The 22,539-nt window shown below is 31.0% G+C and overlaps 1 protein-coding gene across 2 annotated transcripts; it reads right to left on the bottom strand.

Moving 5' to 3' along the window:
- Positions 1 to 2,383: 2,383 nt before the first annotated feature.
- On the bottom strand, positions 2,384 to 22,084 carry LOC107437080 (uncharacterized). 2 transcript variants are annotated; one of them, XM_071183248.2, is made up of 6 exons: positions 21,935 to 22,084; positions 19,012 to 19,057; positions 11,103 to 11,205; positions 8,445 to 8,620; positions 6,971 to 7,109; positions 2,384 to 2,693 (listed from the first exon to the last, which is right to left on the bottom strand). In XM_071183248.2, exons 3-6 carry the CDS (start codon positions 11,183 to 11,185, stop codon positions 2,468 to 2,470), a joined length of 624 nt encoding a protein of 207 aa, XP_071039349.1. In that variant the 5' UTR covers positions 11,186 to 11,205; positions 19,012 to 19,057; positions 21,935 to 22,084; the 3' UTR covers positions 2,384 to 2,467. The 2 variants fall into 2 exon arrangements, with proteins under 2 accessions (XP_071039349.1, XP_015904448.2); XM_016048962.3 differs by lacking the exons at positions 19,012 to 19,057; positions 21,935 to 22,084 and adding an exon at positions 14,146 to 14,298.
- Between the last annotated feature and the right edge of the window lie 455 nt (positions 22,085 to 22,539).

Below are 22,539 nucleotides of genomic sequence, written 5' to 3'. Positions count from 1 at the left end.
ACTACTTGAAATTAGAAAAAATTGAAATTTCCGGAAAAGAATTCAGAAAAAAGTTTCACATTATCATGTGAGGTTGTGAAAACTTAATTATTATTTATTTTTTTTTTGAAATTTAAGTTCAAAAACTTTGTAATGATATCTTTTCCATATTGATTAAAAAAGGAAATACTTCTGAGTTAAATTCATCTACCTTGTTTCAGAAATGAAAGAAATCATAGCAAACTTTTTATTACATATAAACTAATAAAAATTACAAGATCTTAATTTGAAAAGAAATAAAATGCGTATTTTAACACATTAAATTCCTATCTGCAGTATCTTTTTTAGATTATAAAAAGTAATTAAAAATGACACACTTGTTCCTTAGTAGAGTAAAAGATTTTCTAAGAAAATTGAGACAATTTCTGGTTATTAATCATCAATATTTATTATTTACAATATAACTTTAGATAATCTAATAAAATAATAAGAAAATAAAAAATTCTACAAAATTTTTAGTCAGAAAAAATTAACATTTACAATTTTACCTATTAAGTTCATCAAATATGCTATTACAACCCCAAAAATACCTATTTATTCACATATAGCAAATAAAAATTAAATTAAATTAGTTTTATTTTTTCAAAAAAAAATATAAATATGCTCCTAATATTGAAAATAAACTAAATTTAACTTGCGTTTCTACTGAAATCACGTTTCCTCGCCTTGCTTCTTTTTCCAAGTCCTCTCCTAGTTTCACGCATAAATACTGTATAGGATTTTTCGTTAATCGAAAAAAATATAAAAATACATCGTCATGAAGGCTAAAAGCATCTTCTCTGCTTCGATATATCAGTCTCCTCCGAAGACTTAGCCGTGTAAAATAATTAATTATCAATGCATTCCATGTGCTTGCCATTACTCTACTGAAAATACCAGTGGTTTTTGCGTCGATCGAAAAGAGCGCTCAAGATCCACTAAAACTTTCTTGGAATACCGAAAATCGAGCAATGGGCGGGAAAAGTAGAATATCAGCCATGGTGCTGCTTCCAAAAGCTCATATCGACTGTCGACTTCGAGATCAGAATACCAGCCCCGGATAACTTTAGAAATACAAATTTAGTTACTCAGCCTGCCTATGCTGTCCATAGAGCTGTATTACAAATAGAGCAAGCCTGCTGTTCAAGCCTGATACCACTGCCCATCTCTCTTCGTCCCTAACTTCTGAAACCCTTTTGTCACATGCTTCCTCTCTTTCGGCAAATTTCGGCAGATTAAAAAGCGTCATGTGTTCAAGGGCATGAGCTCTTTTTTCTGTTATATTCGTATTTTGCACCTGTAAATGCAAAAGAGGGAAAGCTTCGAAAGCTTTTTAATTAGCAGAACAATAAAATATTAGATCACTTTTCAACAAGACTTCTCCAGTTTAAAATAATTTTTTGAATTCCAATTTTTGGATACGTATAAATATAAAATGTACAAAAGCGTTTACATTTTTACAAAACTAAGAAAATTTTAATTTTTTTTAATTATTTTAAAAATGATAAAAACGAATGTTTTGATAAACCTTATTCACTTTGATTCAGTAGTTTTATTTCATAACAACCCTCCGTGCATTCATTTTTTTAACGATTTATTGATATTGAGGTACATAAAAAAATGCATTTAAATTTCAATCTAACATAAATTTTACACTAGTACTGCATCTTGTAAAATCATTCATATTTATTTTTTTTCGCTCAATATGCAACTTAAATTTATATTTGTCAGAAAATAGGCATTTTAAAAATGATAAATTTCAAAATTAAGCGTAAACCCGACAGAATAGCAATAATCTGAATAGCAATAAAATAAACATGTTTTTAGTAACTTGTATTGACTAAAATGAGTAATTTCTTTTTTTTTTTTTAAGTAAACTTTTAGTAAAAGAAAATCGGCTAGAATAAGAACAAAGAAATTCGATCAATACTCGAATAGGAAAAGTTTCATTTTCCCGATAATATACAATTTTTTTTCTTTTAATAATAACTGGTCATGAAAATCTTCAGTTTTAGTTTCGAATAGTAATTAAAAGAAAATATAAAATAAGAGAAATTTAAAGAAAATTATTTCAAACGTATAATAATGAAAAGGAATGTCTTTCTCATAATAATCCCAGAACCATTTGTGTTAGTGTCTTGAACTTAAGTAGTAAATTTATTCATTGGTTTAGAATTAGCCCTTGCTTTAAATGAAACTATAAATTATTCTGCGTTATCATATATTTTAAGGATTACACCAATGATGTTAGCAAGCTTACAGCTCTCATTTATTAACAAAGAAGTTTATTGTACTGTATTGAATTATTTTTTATTCCTCTTGTCATAGAGATTATGTATAACCAAGATAAATTAATAAAAAGCAATCAAACAAAAAATATAGTTTTATTTCTTCAAAAAATAGTTGAAGTCTTCGAAACGTAAAGCTTGTACAAAATGGTTTATTTTCTTCATTTCTTCATGTCAAAGACTTTCTCAAATATGATTCGAAGTTTAGATTCCAAATCTGAAATTTCGAGGTATTTCGTTTTCAAATTCAATATGCTCTGAGGAGTGCAAATATAGTATTTCAAAGCTTTTCCTCTTTTCTCTGATTCAACAATTATTGTCCATGCTTCTTCTCCACACTTCTTTAACACCTCTTCAAAAAAACAAGCATACCTAAGAGCATTCACTCTAAAAGTAAAGTTTCGTTTAAAAAAAGTTATTAAAAGAAGTTCTTCAATAAACTATGACAGAATAAGCTTACAGAGCAAGTTAAAATAACAAATCCTTTCATAAAACAGTTTTTTTAGAAAAAGTTTTAAGATGCTGAATTCCAGTGTGCTATTTACATTGAGACAGCTCGAGAATAAAAAAAAATTTAAGGCGCTGAATTCTACAGGGTGTTTATAAATTCCCGCACCCATTTTGATGTTTAATAACCCATAAGACAATGAAGATATAAACAAACGCATGGTATTTATTGATGGAATAACTCATATATTTTCCTTATCAGGTTTGAGTATCTTTACTTTTGTAAATACCGTCTGCGCGTGTGGTTAATTTCAGATAATTTCATTTTCCAGTCTAAACATCTATACTTTTCTAAATATCGTCTGCTTATTAATTGCATTTTTCTCTCTTTTGTTTTTGGCAACTATTGCAATGTTATGCTTACTTTTGATGTGTTTGTTCTATGTAGTACTTCTATGTGATGTTTTATTCGAGCGGATATTAAGGAGAATGCGTACACCACAAGAGAAAGCACAGATTTTATGGTGGTTCATAGAAACGAAATCGATAGTGCAAGCACAGAGAAATTGCAGAAGAATTTACCAAAAAGATTCTCCATCCAAAAGCAGCATTTTGCGGTGGAAAAATAATTTTCTAGAAACTGGAAGTATCGCAGACAAGAAACGTTCCGGACGTCCCTGCACAAGTTATTTTGACGCTGAGCGCGTCAGACAGACATTTTTAGACAATCCTAGAAGATCTGTGAGATCAGCGGCAAGAGAATTGGATATGCCCATTTCGACGGTGTACAAGGTTATTAAGAAACAATTAAGACTGCATGCATACAAAATTCAAATTGTTTAAGGTTTGGAACCGGACGATAGGCCTAGGAGGATGGCGTTTGCAACAGATATGGCAGGAAGGATAGAAGATGCTGCTGATTTTCTGAAGGGCATAATGTTCTTCAACGAAGCATCCTTTCATGTTTCTGGTATTGTTAATCGCCATAATGTCAACATATGAGGATCTGAAAACCCCCATGAATACCGTGAGAAACAAAGGGATTTCTCAAAGGTTAATGTGTGGTGTGGACTAATGCACGACCGAGTCATTAGGCCTTTCTTTTCTACAGAATAGACGGTCTCATCAGTCGTATACTTAGACATGTTAAAAAACTTCGTATTTCCACAACTAGAAGAGCTTCAGCCACATGTCTTTTTGCAACAAGATGGTGCACCATCTAATTGGGGTATCATCGTTCGTAGTTCTTTGAATGACCATTTTCCAGGAAGATGAATAGGGTGAGGAGATCCAATTCCTTGGCCACCCAGATCACCTGATATAACGCACCTGGACTTTTTTCTTTGGGGATCAGGAAGATCGTGTTGAACTTTGATGACCTAAAAGCCAGAATTACAACCGCAATAGCCTCTGTGGATGCCGACATGCTTGCCGCTACCTGGCGTGAAATTGACTATCGACTTGATATTCTCCGTGCGACAAAGTGGGCACACGTCGAAGTTCATTGACAAGGATCGCGAAACTTTTTGAGTCTATCTAACCATTTATGTTATTAATTTTAATATATCTTTATCATTTTATGAGTTATTAAACATAAAAATGGATCCGGGACATTATAAACACCCTGTATTGTATTATTTACATTGAGACCACTCTAAAATAAAAATAAAAAATTTAATTACGATTCTGCTCAACGACTTAATTCCATTTGTAGAATGCCAATTTAAGATGAATGCCAACAATGATCAAAGCATCAATTATGACGAGTGAAGAAAAGTTGGGAGTAAATAACAGTTTATTTCTTAATTAAAATATTACATGCCAAGTGGATATGACAACAATTATAGGATCCCGGCGAACTGAAACTTCACCATATAAATCGATATTTTTTTTACCAAAAAACGAAATTAATAATCACATCAAAAATCATATTCAAATGATTCGCGTTAAAATCCAACGATGAGTGTGCGAAAGGCTTGACCTTAATGGATTTGCTCAAATTCACCAAACAAAGTTTCAGAATTAAGGATGAAATCTGTGAACATGCGAGGTTACAAATTTATAGTGAAGTGAGGGACAAAAAATAATACCATGGAAACATGTCGAATTACTAATAATAAAAAATATAGAAAACTGCCTGATTGCTAAAGGAAACTTGACATTTCTCCTAACCATATAAGAAAAAGAAAAAACTGTTTTAATGTTTAGAGTTCCAATTTTCTCAATAGTGATTAGCGAGCCTTTTGATTGCGGTTAACTTTATTTTCAAAAAGGTTTTTAAAGACCGATATTAAGAGTTTTCATTATGTAACATACACTGAAGAGCCAAAAAAACTGGCATACCTGCCTAATATCGTGTAGGGCACCCGCGAGCACGCAGAAGTGCCGCAACACGACGTGGCATGGATTCGATCAATGTGTGAAGTAGTGCTGGAGAAATTGACACCATGAATCCTGCATGGCTGTCCATAAACCAGTGGGAGTAAGAGGGGGTGGGGATATCTTCTGAACATCATTTTGGAAGGCATCCCAAATATGTTCAATAAAGTTCAAGTCTGGGGATTTTGGTGGCCAGCGGAAGTGTCTAAATTCAGAAGAGTGCCGCGGAAGTGTCTAAATTCAGAAGAGTGCCGCTGGCCACCAAAATCCCCAGACATGAACATTATTGAATATATTTGGGATGCCTTACAACGTGATGTTCAGAAGATATCCCCGCCCCCTCTTACTCCCACTTATGAACAGCCCTGCAGGATTCATGGTGTCAATTATCTCCAGCACTACTTCACACATTGATCGAATCCATGCCACGTCGTGTTGCGGCACTTCTGCGTGCTCGCGGGTACCCTACACGATATTAGGCAGGTATACCAGTTTTTTTGGCTCTTCAGTGTACTATTAGCAATGCATACTCGTTGCAATAATTTTTAACAAAAATGTAAGGAAATTGAAGTTACCAAAAAGCAAACATAAAACACGTTAGCTTCATGACTATATGATTCATTGTTTTTAAACGCTTATTCAATTCACATGTGCGTCATAACTCCCGATATTTCGTAATTATATGATTTCAAGTAAAACTTTATCTTAGCAACTTAAAAAGCATGGGAAATTGCTTTGTTTAAAAAAAATGATGCATTTAATTATCTTTGAGCAAACAAAATAAAATCTCTATTTAAACATGGGATAAAACTTGGTTTCACTTTTCAATTCCTGCTATCAGTTCACACTCTTCCTATATATATTTATATATCTTGGTCAAATTATCAGTCGTTAATAAAATACTTTTTATTCATCCCCTCAAGTTCAAATGCATTTTCTAAGAGCAACCGTAATGTCTCTAAAAACTTCTAGTGGATGACGCTTGATGTTAAAACAGTTTTTTCAAATATTCATTAATTAAATTTAATTAATTAATTTAATTGAAACTTCTAGTGTATGACGCTTGATGTTAAAACAGTTTTTTCAAATATTCATTAATTAAATTTAATTAATTAATTTAATTGAAACTTCTAGTGTATGACGCTTGATGTTAAAACAGTTTTTTCAAATATTCATTAATTAAATTTAATTAATTAATTTAATTGAAACTTCTAGTGGATGACGCTTGATGTTAAAACAGTTTTATCAAATATTCATTAATTAAATTTAATTAATTAATTTAATTGAAACTTCTAGTGGATGACGCTTGATGTTAAAACAGTTTTTTCAAATATTCATTAATTAAATTTAATTAATTAATTTAATTGAAACTTCTAGTGGATGAAGCTTGATGTTAAAACAGTTTTTTCAAATATTCATTAATTAAATTTAATTAATTAATTTTAGTTTTATATGATCTATATTATAGGAGTGAAGTGGCAGTTACCATTACCATTTCCCTCCCCGTCAAAGCGTCAAAGGGTTAATGGAAATTGGAACAAAAAATTAAATTTAAAAATGCTGAAATTAATATTTTAGGCCATACGAGTAATAAAATTTGTTTAGCACATTATTTGAAAAACAAACTAAACATAAAATTTTAACTAACTAATTAAATTCGATATATTTTAACCAAACCGTAAGAAAGCTCTTTTCATATAAAACCTTGAAAAAATAACCACGTCTTTGATTAATCGTTTTCTATTGCTGACCAAAAAAATCATGTTTGGCGCCGTTTTTTGGTTTTGCCATCAATGATCGGCGGAATATTACACAGGTACCGATAAGAGAGTTCTTACATGCAATGATGTTCTTGATCATCTACATCTTCTCCAAATTTTAAAGAACCATTAAGAGCATTTGCTTCTGATGTACATGACGTAAACGCCATGGGATCCATCACAGTGTCATTAATGCAACCAATATTTCGGACATAAGCTATAGATGCAAAAGAAACGTGTTAGAATATTTCTGTTAGTCAAAAATAATATTATTTATTTGAAGTTTTTTTTATCTAGCGCAAAGCTTTATTTTGTTTTAAAATTGCTCTTGACTTTTTAAATTTCATTAATTATGCATGCTGCTACTAAAGTGTAGAAATAAGTAATTCTGCAGATTATCTAGTTAATTTGCAGATTAACTAGGTTCATTCTTTAAAGTGCTAAAATATTATTTCATTTCTCAAATTACCCTGTCTATTGCACCTAGATAATCTGCACATTATCTTCTAAGCACAATGTTAAAATGAATGTAAAATCTTTGCTGGAACAAAACAGCTATGTTTCTGCATGCTTAAATTAGCGTAATGATATTAATTTATTTTTCGATACCCAACAAAATTAAATTACTACAATCAAGCAGTTAACACATCAGTTGATAGAATCAATTAACAGTGACATAAAGAATATAATTCAAAGAATCAAGCTGTTTAAAATAGCATTAAAATTAGATTAATCAACGCAATGTCGTTTATTTACGTTTCAATATCGAAAGTATCAAATCAATAAATACAATCAAATAATCTGAAAATTAATTGATAAAATGAGTGAAACAAACTTTTGACCTTTAACGATATGGAAATCGTCAATGCACATATTACGTAGATGAATTACGAAAAACACTTAATTCCCAACTTTAGGATTCTTTTCTAAAATCATTGGAAAATTTTATGTCAATATAATTTTTTCTAAACTACTTTATATTGTGACATTATTTTTAAAACAATATTTATAAATGAATAATTGTTTTATTTCCAAATTTCAAATCAGCGATTTCAAATAATTTCTCTTATATTTTTTGTGTAGTTGAATGATCTAATTTTTTCCCCTTTCATTTGATCCAGCAATTTTCTAGTCTTTTGTTATGTTTAGCTCAATCAGAAAAAAAATTGGATAATTCAATTTTAAAAAACGTTAAAATATTATTGAAATATCAAGAATAACTCAAAAATAGTTGACGATTTCTAATATTTAAACAGAACCAAAAACCAGCTTAAAGATAAAATTACATATGTGATGAGTGGTCTGATAGGCAGCAGAAAGAATTTTAGTCGTAAGCGCCATCTGTTGACAAACTTTGTAAGTAATCTTGAAGAATATGGAATACCTAGCCAGCATGCATAAAAACAAATTTTTCTGTCTCGTTAAGTTTTTTTTTATTATTATTATTTTCCCGTATCCTGTATCCAAGAATAATTTAAATTAAATTTGCCATCGAAGTTAAACTATTCTTAGTAATAATTGATAAACATATAAAGTGTTGTCGTTTAAATACCTTTATGATATTGAGTTGTTGAATCGCATAAATCGTCCACTAAACTTTTCGTTCCTAAATTTATACTAAAAGCAGCTACCACAGCTTCATAATCAGAAGTGGACACTGCGTCAAGAACTTTATCCGCGCATTTCGCGAGTTCTTCCAATTGGCAATCTAATATTTTATGCATATCCCTATAACAATCATAATTGAATATCTTAATGTAATAAGGTTTTAAGTAACATACATTTAAGGAAACTTAATATATATTCTTATTTAACTGTAGAATATTGATTTATTTCTTCAACTCATTAAATATCACAGATCTCAGAGAGTATTAATGTTTTTAAGTCAAAAAAGGCTTCAAATTCCTTTCCAACATAAACAAACGAGGAATAAAATCAGGAAACGTCTCAATCTATCTAAAAAATTAAAACGCTAAGCTTCCGGACGCTGTGACACGAACAGTTTAAATGAGTGTTTGAGATTTATAGCTTTACTGAATCGAAAGCTTGGGGGCAAAAATGAAAGCACGATATAACCTTTATTTCCTAATCACAAAACATATAGCTCTATTTCACTTAGATGTCACTCAAAATTTATTTAAGCTTGATTTCACTAAAATATCACTTAACCACTCATCCAGTCAGATCTTAAATTTATATAATAAAGTAATCTGAATACGTAAAATATGATTATACACTCTATAACAAAAAATCGACGCACCAAGAAGCAATCATCCGATTGCTTTGAAATTTCGTATGCATGAATGTTTTGAACAGATATAGCTGGAATAATGCCGACTGGGGACGTATAGTCTTTAGCGACGAATCCCGCTTCCAACTGTGTCCTGACGATCATCGAAGACGTGTTTGGAGACGCACAGGGCAGAGGGAGGATCCTGCCTTTACTATTGCACGCCACACTGGCCCTCAACAGGACTCGGACTCTTTGCTCGTCATTAGAGGTACACTTACTGCACAGCGGTACGTCGACGACATCCTAAGACCTGTTTTGCTACCGTTCTTTTTGCAGCACCCTGGGCTGGTTTTTCAGCAGGACAATGCCAGACCACTTACGGCACGTGTTTCTATGAACTGTCTGCAAGCTTGTCAAACTCTTCCTTGGCCTGCCAGATCACCAGATCTCTCTCCCATTGAGCATGTCTGGGATATGATGGGAAGGCGATTGCATCTGGCACGGAATGTTGATGACCTCGTTCGACAATTGGATCGAATTTGGCAGTAAATGCCGCAAGAGATCATCCGGGAGCTTCATCGGTCTATGCCACGCCGCGTGGCAGCTTGTATCCAGGCTAGAGGCGGGTCAACACCTTATTGAACTTGTTACTGTATCTCTGCAATAAATTATTCAATTGTTCTGAAATTTTAATCATTTACTATTATGTACATTGTCTTCCTATCCACCAATTTTCGTTGCAATCGGAGAACTCCTTCTTGGTGCGTCGATTTTTTTGTTATAGAGTGTATTTAAAGTTTCGAGTAAAACTCAGTCAAGTTTTGAAATTTAATATTCCTTCCTTCTCTTCATTCAACAGAAGGACGAACGAATTATATTTAATTTAATAGCTACATTTTTATGCTTTTTTTAAAAATTATTTCTAACATTTAATTTACCAAAATTTCTCTGAATTTTTTCGAATAGTTCTTTCGTTCTTGTGTTTATTTTCGTAGTCATGGACAAGGGTTTCTAATATTTTTAAGAATGGAAAATCACTTAGGTGTACTATTAATAATATTCCATAGGACTCTCATTATTCTGCTACTTTTTAAGATTAAAATTTAAAATTCAATTATAAAAAAAATTCGAAAATGTGCTAAAATATTTCAAAATTAGGAGAATTGTTATTTTTTTACATCATTCTGCAACGTTTTTAATTTTAGTGTTTAAAATGTCATTGTGTAGATATTAACTACAAATTTGTAATTTATAATAATAGACAATGATTTTTCATTGTTATGAATTTTCTTAATTATAGAGTTTAAAAGTCATTTCATTAATTCTAATAATAAATTTACATTCTATCATAGTATTGAGCAATCAACTTTAAGGTTCCTTTTAAATTTCAGAGTTTAAATTGCCATTACATTAGCAATAATCACAAATTAACAATGTTTCACAATATTGGGAAATATTTTTTTTTAATATACTGTATCTTTTTAAAATCACAATATAAAGTGCAAATGCAGTAAAATAAAACATTATTTAGCTATATTTCATAGTAATGGGTGATAATTTCTCATCATTTTGTGCTCTTTAAATAACAGAATTTAGAGTGTAATTAAAGTAAAATGAAACAAATAGCAATAACGTTTCTTCCATTACGTTTATAATATCAGAATTAAAATGCAATTGAAGTAAATTAAAATACAAAACAACAGTTTTTCATAATGATGTGTAATTATTCTGCATAATCCTATATTTTTTTAAAGTTAGAATCTTAAAAACAACTAAAGCAAAATTAACTACAAATCAATACTTTGTCATAATGAAAAGCAATGATTTCTCATAAACTTGTCTATTTTTAATATCGATAATTAAAATGCAATCATAGTTAAATGAAACACAGATGACTGTTTCTTAATAATAAGCAATGTTTTGACATCTTCCTGTAATTTTTCAATATACGAATTAAAATAATTTTAATATACGTACTGGCAAACAGCTTCTAGATTTTCAGCTGATGGAAAGAAATTATCAGGTGCTAATTTTCGACATCGATGAAATGATGTGCACATTTCCGGGAATGCGATGCAACCTATTATTAAAATACGTATGTACGAAATTAAAAACAACCATTTTAAGTAATTTAACATTTATTAATTTAGATAATGAGACTCATTTTTTTATATCATTTTGTAAGTTAAAGATTAAAACTATCAGGTATTTAACTATTAGGCTCTTTTATAGAGCCGTTTTACGAGTAACGTTGTGTTAAAAAATTTTCTTATTGATATTGACCTATAAAGAGAATCTCATATACAGGGTGGTCCCGAATTCATGGTACAAACTTTAATGGTAGGTACAGAACATTGTAACAATGATTTATTGTATAGGAATGTATAGTCGCAAGTGACGGGGTGAGGCGTAAACAGGGGAAATAAAAGGAAAGAGAAATGGAGTGATCGGTTGGTATCATTGCCGGTAGAGGGCAGTAGTGTGCAGTTTGGTGCTCGATGGATTGGGCGTGGTGGACCAATCCCTTGGCCACCCCGATCTCCCGATTTATCGAGCCTCGATTACTTTTTATGGGGACATCTAAAGCATCTTGTTTTTGAGACTCCAGTTGACTCAGATGAGGATCTCGTCGCTCGCATATCTGTAGCTGCTGCAGGTGTGCGTGAAATACCATGCATCTTTGAACGTGTACGCCAATGGCTCCACCGACGCTGTCAAGCATGTATCGCTTCTGGTGGACGCAATTTTGAACACTTACTGTAAACATGACACTTGTCAACAACGCTTTCAATAAAATCTTTGTTTTTCCTTTCGGCCGTTATTTCTTCTGTTTACGCCTCACCGCGTCACTTGCGACTATACATTCCTGTACAATAAATCATTGTTACAATGTCCTGTACTTACCATTAAAGTTTGTACCATGAATTCGGGACCACCCTGTAGTTAAATACCTAAAATTGATTTGATTTTTAAAACAATTATTTCTTGTGGGAAGGAAGGTGGAAGTTTCAAAATTTTACCTACTGCCATGAACTTGAACTTTTGTGCTTATAGATTTCAGAATTTTTAAAATCTGTGTTTATAACTCACCAGGGAAGACTCCATGATAATCTTTATGTTACCCACCCTTATGAGAACATAGGTCTTCATTTTTATCGGATGTTAACCGTACATATAGACCGTATGTATGGGCCGTACGTATGCATAGGCCGAATGCAAATTAGCTAAATTAAAAATTATAGCATTTTTATCGTAAAATATTGATGTTTTCCCATAATATGTCCTTTAATTAATGAAAATTCTGATATTGTCCAGCATTATTTATAACTGCATTTTGATAAGCATTATCTTACTTAGATTCTTACTTTATTAGTTTAACTTGAAACTACAAACTTAGAAAAACTTACTTATGTGAAGCGGCTTAGAAAAAAAAAGTGCACTTCCTGGTAAAAGAATATAATTTCGTATCATTGGTGATGCATAATATGCGCAAATTGTTGCGCAATATGAGCACTTCAAATACCATCACTAAGATTTATGAGAAAAGAGGGTAAAAGACGAGGATTAGATTTAAATAGTGATATTTAAGCAAATGAGGCATTTTTTAATGTATTTTATTATGTTGAATAGAGTTAAAATAATGACAAATAGTTAAGAATTTATGAACTTTTGATGTTAAAACAGTACACATTTTGACGTATACCAATTCACGAATTTGGCATTGTTATAGAAAAAAAGGAAGTTTTTTCACAATTACGCTTTTTACGCTAAACCGAATAAGATGAAAACAAAATCAATATATTTAATAGCTCAAATATAAAACATTTTCATGCTCAATTTTGTACTTATTTACATGAGTGCTTATACTTATTTACATTATTTATTTACCTAAGTGTCATATAGATAAATATCGCATTTTTTAAAATTTTATTTATTTATTTTTGGAGCAAAATTGGCATAAAATAGAAGTGAAAGAGACGAGACAATTTTTCACTTGTTTAGATGGCGCAGTCAAGCTTATAGATTTAAATTAAAAATAGTACTCTATAAATATGAATTTTTTATTTTTAATAGTTTCAACATTGTGTAAGAATGATTGAATTGTACAAGAATGAATGGAATAAAAACGTCATTGGCTTAAAATCAAACAGTGCTTCACTTGCTTAGATAGTTTTTTATCTAATTACCTCTAAGTCAAAATTTGTCACAAATTTAATTCAAAAGCAATTTCTTGAATACGAAACAAGTGCCTCAATTAAATCTATCTTTAGAGATGGAGTATAAAATGCTATAGCATCTTAAAACTATGTTCGTACTTCCTATTAATAAGTATAATAAAATATTCTCTCACGAAGTGCAGAATCATACATTCTATTACCATAATTACAAAATTTACTTAAAAAAGAACCTTTACAGCTAACTTTATTTCATCAACTACATTCATAACTGTACCACACAAACCTTATTACTGATTCCATACTTAAGAGAAACAATTTAACTTTAACAATTTGTAATTGTTTAACAATTGTGGGAAGTACATTTCCCACCAGCAACATATGTTTTTAAATGTCGAAAAAAATCAAGTTTTCCACTAATGATTTATGTGGTCATCATCTAATAACTTTTTTAAAAAAATTGCTTGTTTGTATAAATTTGGAAAATAGTAAAGGTTAGGTCTCAAAAAAGAAAGGCTAACATTAGGGAGATATTTTTTTCTTGCAACGTTCGTTAATTTGATTATTTCTCATAGCGCTTATTTGTAGCTATAAACACAGAATTCATAACATTATTATTTTCTTAATTTATAGCCAAATCTTTAAAAATACCACCCACCATTCCACCGAAAATAAATAGTCTTTAAAGTAAATTAAGTTCTATTAATAAGCAAATTGAATTCTTAATTATAAATCAAACCCCTTCCCGAAAATATTTTAATCTAGAAAAAATACCCTAAAAAGGATTGACAGAAAAATTATAAATTTAAGTACACAAAACTCGCACGAGGAAGATTCTAACTTACTACTGAATGAAATACAAAGTATCAGAAAAGATTTCCACATTGTTGGAGTCGATGAGTTAATCCTGGATTAATAATAACGTTACTACAAAGTAATGGTTAACAAATTAGCTCCCTTCTATAAATGCTTGGATTTTTTTCCCTTGTAAAAGGTGGTTTTTTTAATAAAAAAAAACTGTTCCATTCATGGTAAATAGGAAAGGGATGTCCGTTTTCTAATGTCAAAGTGTGCACTGATATCTGCACAGGAAACAACAATTAACGTATTTAAAAGGTCAGATTTAAATTATTTTTAATTAAAATATCTTCTTAAGTGTTTCCGCTTTTAAATAGGACGTGGGCCACCGATAAATGTATTAAGTAAAATGTCACCGCTGTTAGGATATAGAAATGTTGGGCAATTTCTCCAGAATATCTTTTGTTGCTCTACATTTCTTAACATTTATAATAAGATATCATGGGACGAAATCGAAGAGTTTGGAGCAATATATTGATAAGCATCAGTATTTACATCAAACTGTTCCAAAGTACTATGACCAGATAAGTATTTTAAAAGCTTGTAGAACTTCCACTAGAGGGCAGCATACTACCATACAAAAATCTTTGTGCTTCGTGCTTCTCGTCCGCACTTTTTTGCGACACTTCTCTAGAAATGTAGGCAAATGTGTGCGCCGCAATAGAGCGGAAGTTACATGTTATTGCAGTTCGTAATTTTGATTCAAAATATTAATAACGTTATTAAACAAACAGTAAAGTTGTAAACATCATAGAATCCATTTTCATCAAAAAAGTGAAACCGGATTCTAAAATTAAATTGTTCTCAAACAATTAAGTTCTTTCAACTCGAAAGAAGTGAAGTGATCATGCCTAACCGAGTGATTCAAATCAGATTTTATTAGATATCTATAAACGACGTCACCCATGTGTATTGGACCTCATTGTTCTGTTGGCTTCTGAATCGACAAATGCCACAATTTAGAGTAAGTTATAATTGTTTTCTTACTTACACACATTCTTCCTCTTTTGCATCGAAACCTTCTCTATAACTTCATATAATGATTTTTTTTTCTTAAGCACATAAAGCTGTAGTCATTTCCAGCATAATATCTCGTTTGTATTCTATTCTATATTCTCTGCGTAATCTAAATTTCAACCATATAGCCATTTATATATATATATATATCTGTGTGTGTGTGTTACCGGCAAAGTATAAAATGCATCTCCGATTCGTCAAAATGCCATTCAAAAATGACAAATTCGAAGAAACGTCATTCAAGCCTGGCATGTTGCAACAAGTAGGTTAATTTCTTATTTTTCATATGAAAGTTTTGTTTCCCTTAATAAGAAAGGCATAAATTATGTTTTGCACAACTTTTTATTTTTCTTTACACATTTTGAATAAATGTTTTTTAATGGCACTCTCAGTATTTTTCAGCAAAACATTTTTATTTTTGAGAAATGATTTTTCGAAATCGACTTTCACCGGTGAATGTCAACAATCACTTAGTTGCTTTGGTGAATGTCCGAAATATTTATTACATCCAATTTGATATTAATTTATTCGTGGATATAATTACATTTATTCGGTATTTGCCGGGCAATTGTATATCGGACAATGGCACTTGACCTTAAAAAAACATCAGTGTAGGGTATACCGGGCAAATGTATACCGAGCAGTGGCACTTGACCTTAAAAAAACATCAGTGTAGGATATACCGGGCAAATGTATACCGGGCAGTGGCACTTAACTAGACCTAATATGACTAGACCTTTGGTAAATGTCCGAAATATATACTAGGCGTAGTTAAGTGCCACTGACCGGTATATCCTACACGGATGTTTTTTTAAGGTCAAGTGCCATTGCCCGGTATACCATACACTGATGTTTTTTAAGGTCAAGTGCCATTGCCCGGTATATATTTGTCCGATACTCCAAACACTGATGTTTCTTCTAATCTATCGTCAGTAAGTATTAAAATATCAAATAAATGTAATTATATCCACGAATAAATTAATATCAAATCGGATGTAATAAATATTTCGGACATTCACCAAAGCGACTATGTGATTGTCAACATTCACCGGTGAAAGTCATCAGCCACCGATTTCGGTCATTCACAGTAACATGCACATTATGTACATAATAACCTCATCAGCATGTTTTTTTCATACTTTGCATAAATAGCATTTGTCATTCTATAGAATGCCCAGGTACTTTATACAATGCCTAGGGAAAGTATGTAATAATTCTCACATTTCATACTTTACCGGTAACTTATATAATATATATTATATATTATATTATATAATATATTATATAATATAATATATATAAAATAACATATATGATATAATATACAGAGCTTGGACTACACAAGCAAAATTAGGACCCCTTAATGCTAATTTTACTTTTTGCTCCTTTTGCCTTATCTCGAGAACTTTTTACATGAATTGAAAAAAATTTTTCACACAATTATAAAATTCGTATATCCAAATATTTTCAATGCAAAAAAATACCTTTTAAATTTTTTTTTATTTATTTCTTATGATTTTATTTCATAATATGAAATAAAATTTGAATACTAAGGTATGCAATTTTTCTGAAACTTTAAAGAATGTAATTTTTCATGGCAAAGTACATAATTTGAGCAAAATCAGTCAAATAGTTACTGAGAAATCAAATTTTGTAAAAGTTGTGCAATTAAACTTCGCATCGGGGTCTAATTTTGGATCGTGTTCCTGACCAAACTATCGAGATCATTTTTCCCAAATTCAACTACCCCTACTATTTTGTAGGTCAGAAATCCAAATACAATATAAAAAGATGTGTTTTTACAGAGAAAGTTTGTTTTTATTGATTTCGTAACTTAAAATAATGCTTGCACTAATTAATTAGCTTATTTGAAATCATTTTTTGAGCAATTAACATTGAGTCCAAACTCGCAATGGTCCGGGGAAAAAAATTAATCAAGTTGGTCCGATTTTTTTTTTTTGTGTGTGTGCACTGTACGTGTGTTTATAATGTTTCTATGAACTAGTTATCTATAAAATCAAGACATAAGGATAAAAATTTTATAAATAAAATTTCAAAATAGGGAAAGAATAAAAAATATATATACTTAAAGTATTTTTGACCTATTTTGTTTCGAAAGTTTGGAGTTCGGGTCAAGAAGGACAAGCGACTACACCCTGCGAACAACGAGTGAGTACGACAAGCAACCACATTTATTATTAGGATTTTTTTTTAAATTTTATTTTAATTACAATTAATTGTAATCAAATTTTGTTTTATTAATTGTAATTTTATTTTTTTTAAAAACTCCTAAATGTATATTATCGTTCTCAATACAAATTGACAAACCTTGTAAATACCTATAATTGACTTACTTTACTGACATTTTTTATCAAAGGATCTGAAATTTATTATAATTTAAAAATAACCTTAAAAGTTAGTTTAACAACAATGCATAAAAAAAAAACTTTTTTTTCTTCATCTCTAGTTTACAAAATTCAAGAGTTCATTGTAAATGTTCCATATTTTTGGATCCGATTTCGTAGTCTATTTACTTTATGCCGTTCGAAGAAATTAAAATGTAGTCCAAAATATTAATTCCATGCTACTTTTATGAACGCTTGTACTTCAGTTTGTATAAATCATTCAATAGATTAGAAATTCTCGAAAATAGTTCCATTTTTCTGACATCGTATAGCTTTCAATGTCTCGACCACAGAGGCATTTCTTGTCCCCCCCCCCTCTTTGTCATATTTAATCGCTCTGTGGCCTGTAACGACCTTTAATTTCGTTCTATATCCTTTAATACTTAATAACGTAGGAAAACAATGTTGATAATATCATTTAGCGAACTAAAAAATATTAAATGTCACAGTCAAAAGAGAGATTTTGCATAGCGTAACTGGTTTCAGGGATTTTTGAGCTTCACAGCGCATGTGCGAAAATTTCCCTACGGATAGCTGCATCACTAAGGGGTTGAAAAAAGATTAGCTTTACGACTATTGCTATACAAAATCTCTTTATCCCCTGTTCTCAGACTTACATAGACTTGATGACCTTTGCAAAAAAAAATTTGCCAATTTGAAAATTGACCCTATTTTTCTGCAATATGGTTTGTTTTTTAGCTTTCGTTCTAAATTTTGTATTAACACTGACATAAAATTGTTCCCATTTGTAAATCTGGAAAGGATCTGCAATAAATCACTCATATCTGCTATCTCCTCTGTGTGCAACTAGTTTACATAAGTACTAAACGTTGATTATAATTATCCACTAATTGACTTACACGCTTAAAATACATCACAAAAATCTTCAAAAATTTAAACACTAAGAATAACTTGGACATTCAAGCAATATTTTAAGGAATACTCAGGAAATTTATAGCAATTTTGGAGGCAAACTAAACCTTGACGCATATAAATTTTGCTATAAATTTACTAAAGTACATAAGTGCATTAGGTTTTGAAAAGAGCGTGGATGGAGTAGAACAGAGCTCTAATAATTTTTGTTGAGTAGTCAAAGACTCGCTATTTTGATTCACTATTTTAGAATGTTTTTGTTCAATTTCTGGTTTTAATTTGTTTATGCAACTGATGCATAAAACACATTTAAGTCAGCATTTGAAGAAAAAAAATAGTAGAAAATATTTAATGAAAAATTTTAAAAATACATCAAAGATCGTACAGTCTTAATGGTTATATGCACAGCAAGCTGTTTATTTCCATTCTTCAAATAATTTTAATTGTAATATTGCATTATTATTCTAAATGATGCATCTAAAAATAAGTTTTGAAAAGATAAAAAAACATTTAAAATCTGTTTTAACCATTTGAAAATAAATTTTAATGTATGCTTACCTCCAAAAGAAAGGCAAATAATAAATACAATTTTCCATATTGCTGTTATAACGAATACTAAACAAAGACTTCTAAAGATTCAATATATATCAACAAGGAATCTTACCTTGTTTCGGCTTCTTGTTCTGCCTTCACCTAGTATTCTCTTCCAAAGGTCTTGGGCTGTAGATAACTAATTACACTTAGGCTGAAAAATACTTCGCACAAAACGTTTAAGAATTAAATTTAATAGTTAAGCATGATAAAAAAGGGAAAGCTATATACAGATGAAAAGAGTTGTACGTTGTTCATTAGAAATTCTAAGCTATACCACGCTCGTGGAGAAAAAGTTCGTAATTGAATGTTTCTGTATTTGTCCGCTAGGGGGGGATCGAGGCATTCTCAACACTCCCCTCCTTGAGTTCAGTAGAGTGACTAACTGAACTCAAAAAAAGGAAAAGTCACAGCATCAGGGTTCAAATCGATCAGGAACACGCACTTGTCTTCCAGCACGAGTTTGCAGAGGCGCACACTGAGGTGGAGCTTGCTTCTTTAGTTGTTCCGTCAATTTTCCTTCAGTTGTTTTGTTGACTTCTAGAGGACAGAGTTTTTTCAAAGGACGGATTATGATTCCGGATTTGGTTCGCAACTTAGCAGTTCGGGCATGTCCATCTTTGCTTGGCAAAATCTTTAAAATGCGCCCGAGAGGCCACTGAATTCTGCTTACATTGTCATTCCTTACTTTTTGGGGAAATATCACTCAAAAATATACCCTTTGACTCTAGATCTTTTAGCAACTCAAAATTATTAGCCCTGGGAATATTCGTACAGATTTTCTTTTGATCCATAGCAACTAACTCACAACTATATTTTCTATCGATACTACTTAACTGCAAAGCGAATCGATTATGCAGTTCTGTTGATTGAGATCCTCCAAAAAGTCCATGAGTAATTTCTTCCTCACCCAATTTTTCTAATCCCATTCTTTCAGCTACAAATTTACTAATGTAACTCTTTTGACTGCCTGAATCATAAATTCCCCGAATAAAGTGTTCTTTACCTTTATTGTGTATACGAACAATCAATGTTTGCAAATATACAGTTTCAGATGATGTTTGATTCGTTAATACGTTATCTTCAGAATTAGGACTATTTTTACCTTTAATATCATGGTCAAACTTAGAAAAGCACAAGACAGTTTGATGTTTACCTTGGCATCTACTGCACACAACCTTAAAACGGCAAAAGCGTGCAATATGGCTTTTATTTTCTAAACATTTGAAACAAATCCCCTTCTTTAACAAAATATCTTTTTTCTCTTCAACGGATAAATTATTAGCATATTCACATACGGAACTCTCATGTTTTGAGGAGTCGCAAAAACCGCATAATTTTTTATTCATGTTTTCATTTATTTCAGAAGAGATTAATTCTGAAGCGGAAATGAATTTATTTTTATTTTCTGATTTATTATATTTGAATCGAGTATCGGGAATATTTTGCTTACGGCTGGTAGAAAATGATTCGGAGAAGCGGCGGGGTCGAAGATCATCCGCGTGATTCATTATTGCAGATCGTTCTCTAGAATTTAACTCCTTGGAGAAAAAGCTCAAAAGTTCTTTTATATCTGATTCAGTTTCACTTTCACGCCTGTTATATTCTAAGACTAAATCAGGCGGTAAAATTTTAATGAGAATGGGGCATAAAACATTTCCGTAATTTTTACAGACTAATCCTAAAGATTCTAAACTTCTTATTTGTGTATTTATGCTATCATAAAATTTTCGGAAAGAAATTACATCTCGTGAGTTCTTTAATGGTTGCATATTTATGATATGATTCATGTGGGCGTTAATAAGAATATCTGTTCGGGCAAATCTTTCTTTCAATAATTTGACTGCCGTGTCATATGTTTCTTCAGAAATAGAAAAACCTTCTATTGTATTCAGGGCAGTTCCACCCAAATGAGCTTTTAAGTAATTAAACTTATCAATTTTATCGAGAGTGTCATTGTTATGAATGGCCGACTCAAAACTGTTCCAAAATGTCAGCCATTGTTTAAACTCGCCGTAAAATTTGGGAATGCTTAATTTGGGGAGTTTAATTCGAATACTTTCTTTTTGTTCACTTTTATAATTTGTAGACTCATCAAGTTCTAAGGATTCCTTATTTTTAGATTTTTCAATCGATATGTTTTCGTTTAATTCCTGAATTTTCTTGGTAGCGCGGAATTTACAACGAACAACTTTTTCACTGTACTCTTCCGATTTCAAATATTCGTCTTCAAACTCTTCTGGTGTAAACAAAACTTCTAATTCTTTGTTAATCGATTCAAGTGATTCATTTTTGTCTAGAAGAAAATGCAAACACTCTTCTAAAACACTGATATCTGACACTTCTGTTTTAAGTTCATTTTCTAATACATTCAGTGCTTTAGTAACAGACGATCTAAGCAAACCTCTTTTTTTCTTTAAAATTGTTATTCGTTCCTCCATTGTTTATTTTTTCAATTTAGTGCTAATTTATATTTTTCAGTTCAATTGAATAAGTGTTCAAATTAAAAAAGTTAACTACATCCCGGCAGGGATGCCATATAACGAATACTAAACAAAGACTTCTAAAGATTCAATATATATCAACAAGGAATCTTACCTTGTTTCGGCTTCTTGTTCTGCCTTCACCTAGTATTCTCTTCCAAAGGTCTTGGGCTGTAGATAACTAATTACACTTAGGCTGAAAAATACTTCGCACAAAACGTTTAAGAATTAAATTTAATAGTTAAGCATGATAAAAAAGGGAAAGCTATATACAGATGAAAAGAGTTGTACGTTGTTCATTAGAAATTCTAAGCTATACCACGCTCGTGGAGAAAAAGTTCGTAATTGAATGTTTCTGTATTTGTCCGCTAGGGGGGGATCGAGGCATTCTCAACACATATTGCTGTGAGAAAGTGACGAATTGAAACTAAAATAAATAAATAAGCTGGTATAGGTTCAAAAATCAAGTTTACAAATTGTGTTTAGCTTTCAATACTGTAAAAAAATTTAAAATGTATGGCGAATAGAATAGAAAAAGTTGCGTGCTATTTTGTGAGAGGATGTGCTCAAATGGTGCTTAAACAGGAAGCATTAGCTTACATATAATTTATGCATAATTTGGATAGACAAATGAATGAAATGTTACAATGAAATTAGTGACTTTATTTCAATATTGAAGTACATATAAAACTTTTATTTAGTTTTATTATATCACTTATATTTTTGAAAAACAAATTGTTGCAACATAATTTTTGATAAACTGATTTATTTTCTTTTGTCACCTACGTTGTAAAGTCTATTCCTTATTGAATTTGAAGTAAAATTGATTTCAACACAATCCAGAAGTCACTTAGACCAAACATTTTGACAAGCCCTCATTTGTATTATATTGAGAGGAAAACTAACGAAACCCTTCCACATTTAGTCTGACGTAAAATGAGATTCTGTTTTAATGTTTAGTTATATATCGCTATTTGTGAAAAATTTTATAGTCAGTGTTCGATTTTATAGG

This window comes from Parasteatoda tepidariorum, chromosome 3 (assembly GCF_982258835.1).
Source record: "Parasteatoda tepidariorum strain Cologne lab strain chromosome 3, Ptep-v5.0, whole genome shotgun sequence".
In the NCBI taxonomy this organism is placed as follows: Eukaryota; Metazoa; Arthropoda; class Arachnida; order Araneae; family Theridiidae; genus Parasteatoda; species Parasteatoda tepidariorum.
This window is presented reverse-complemented; position numbering and strand designations above follow the sequence as displayed.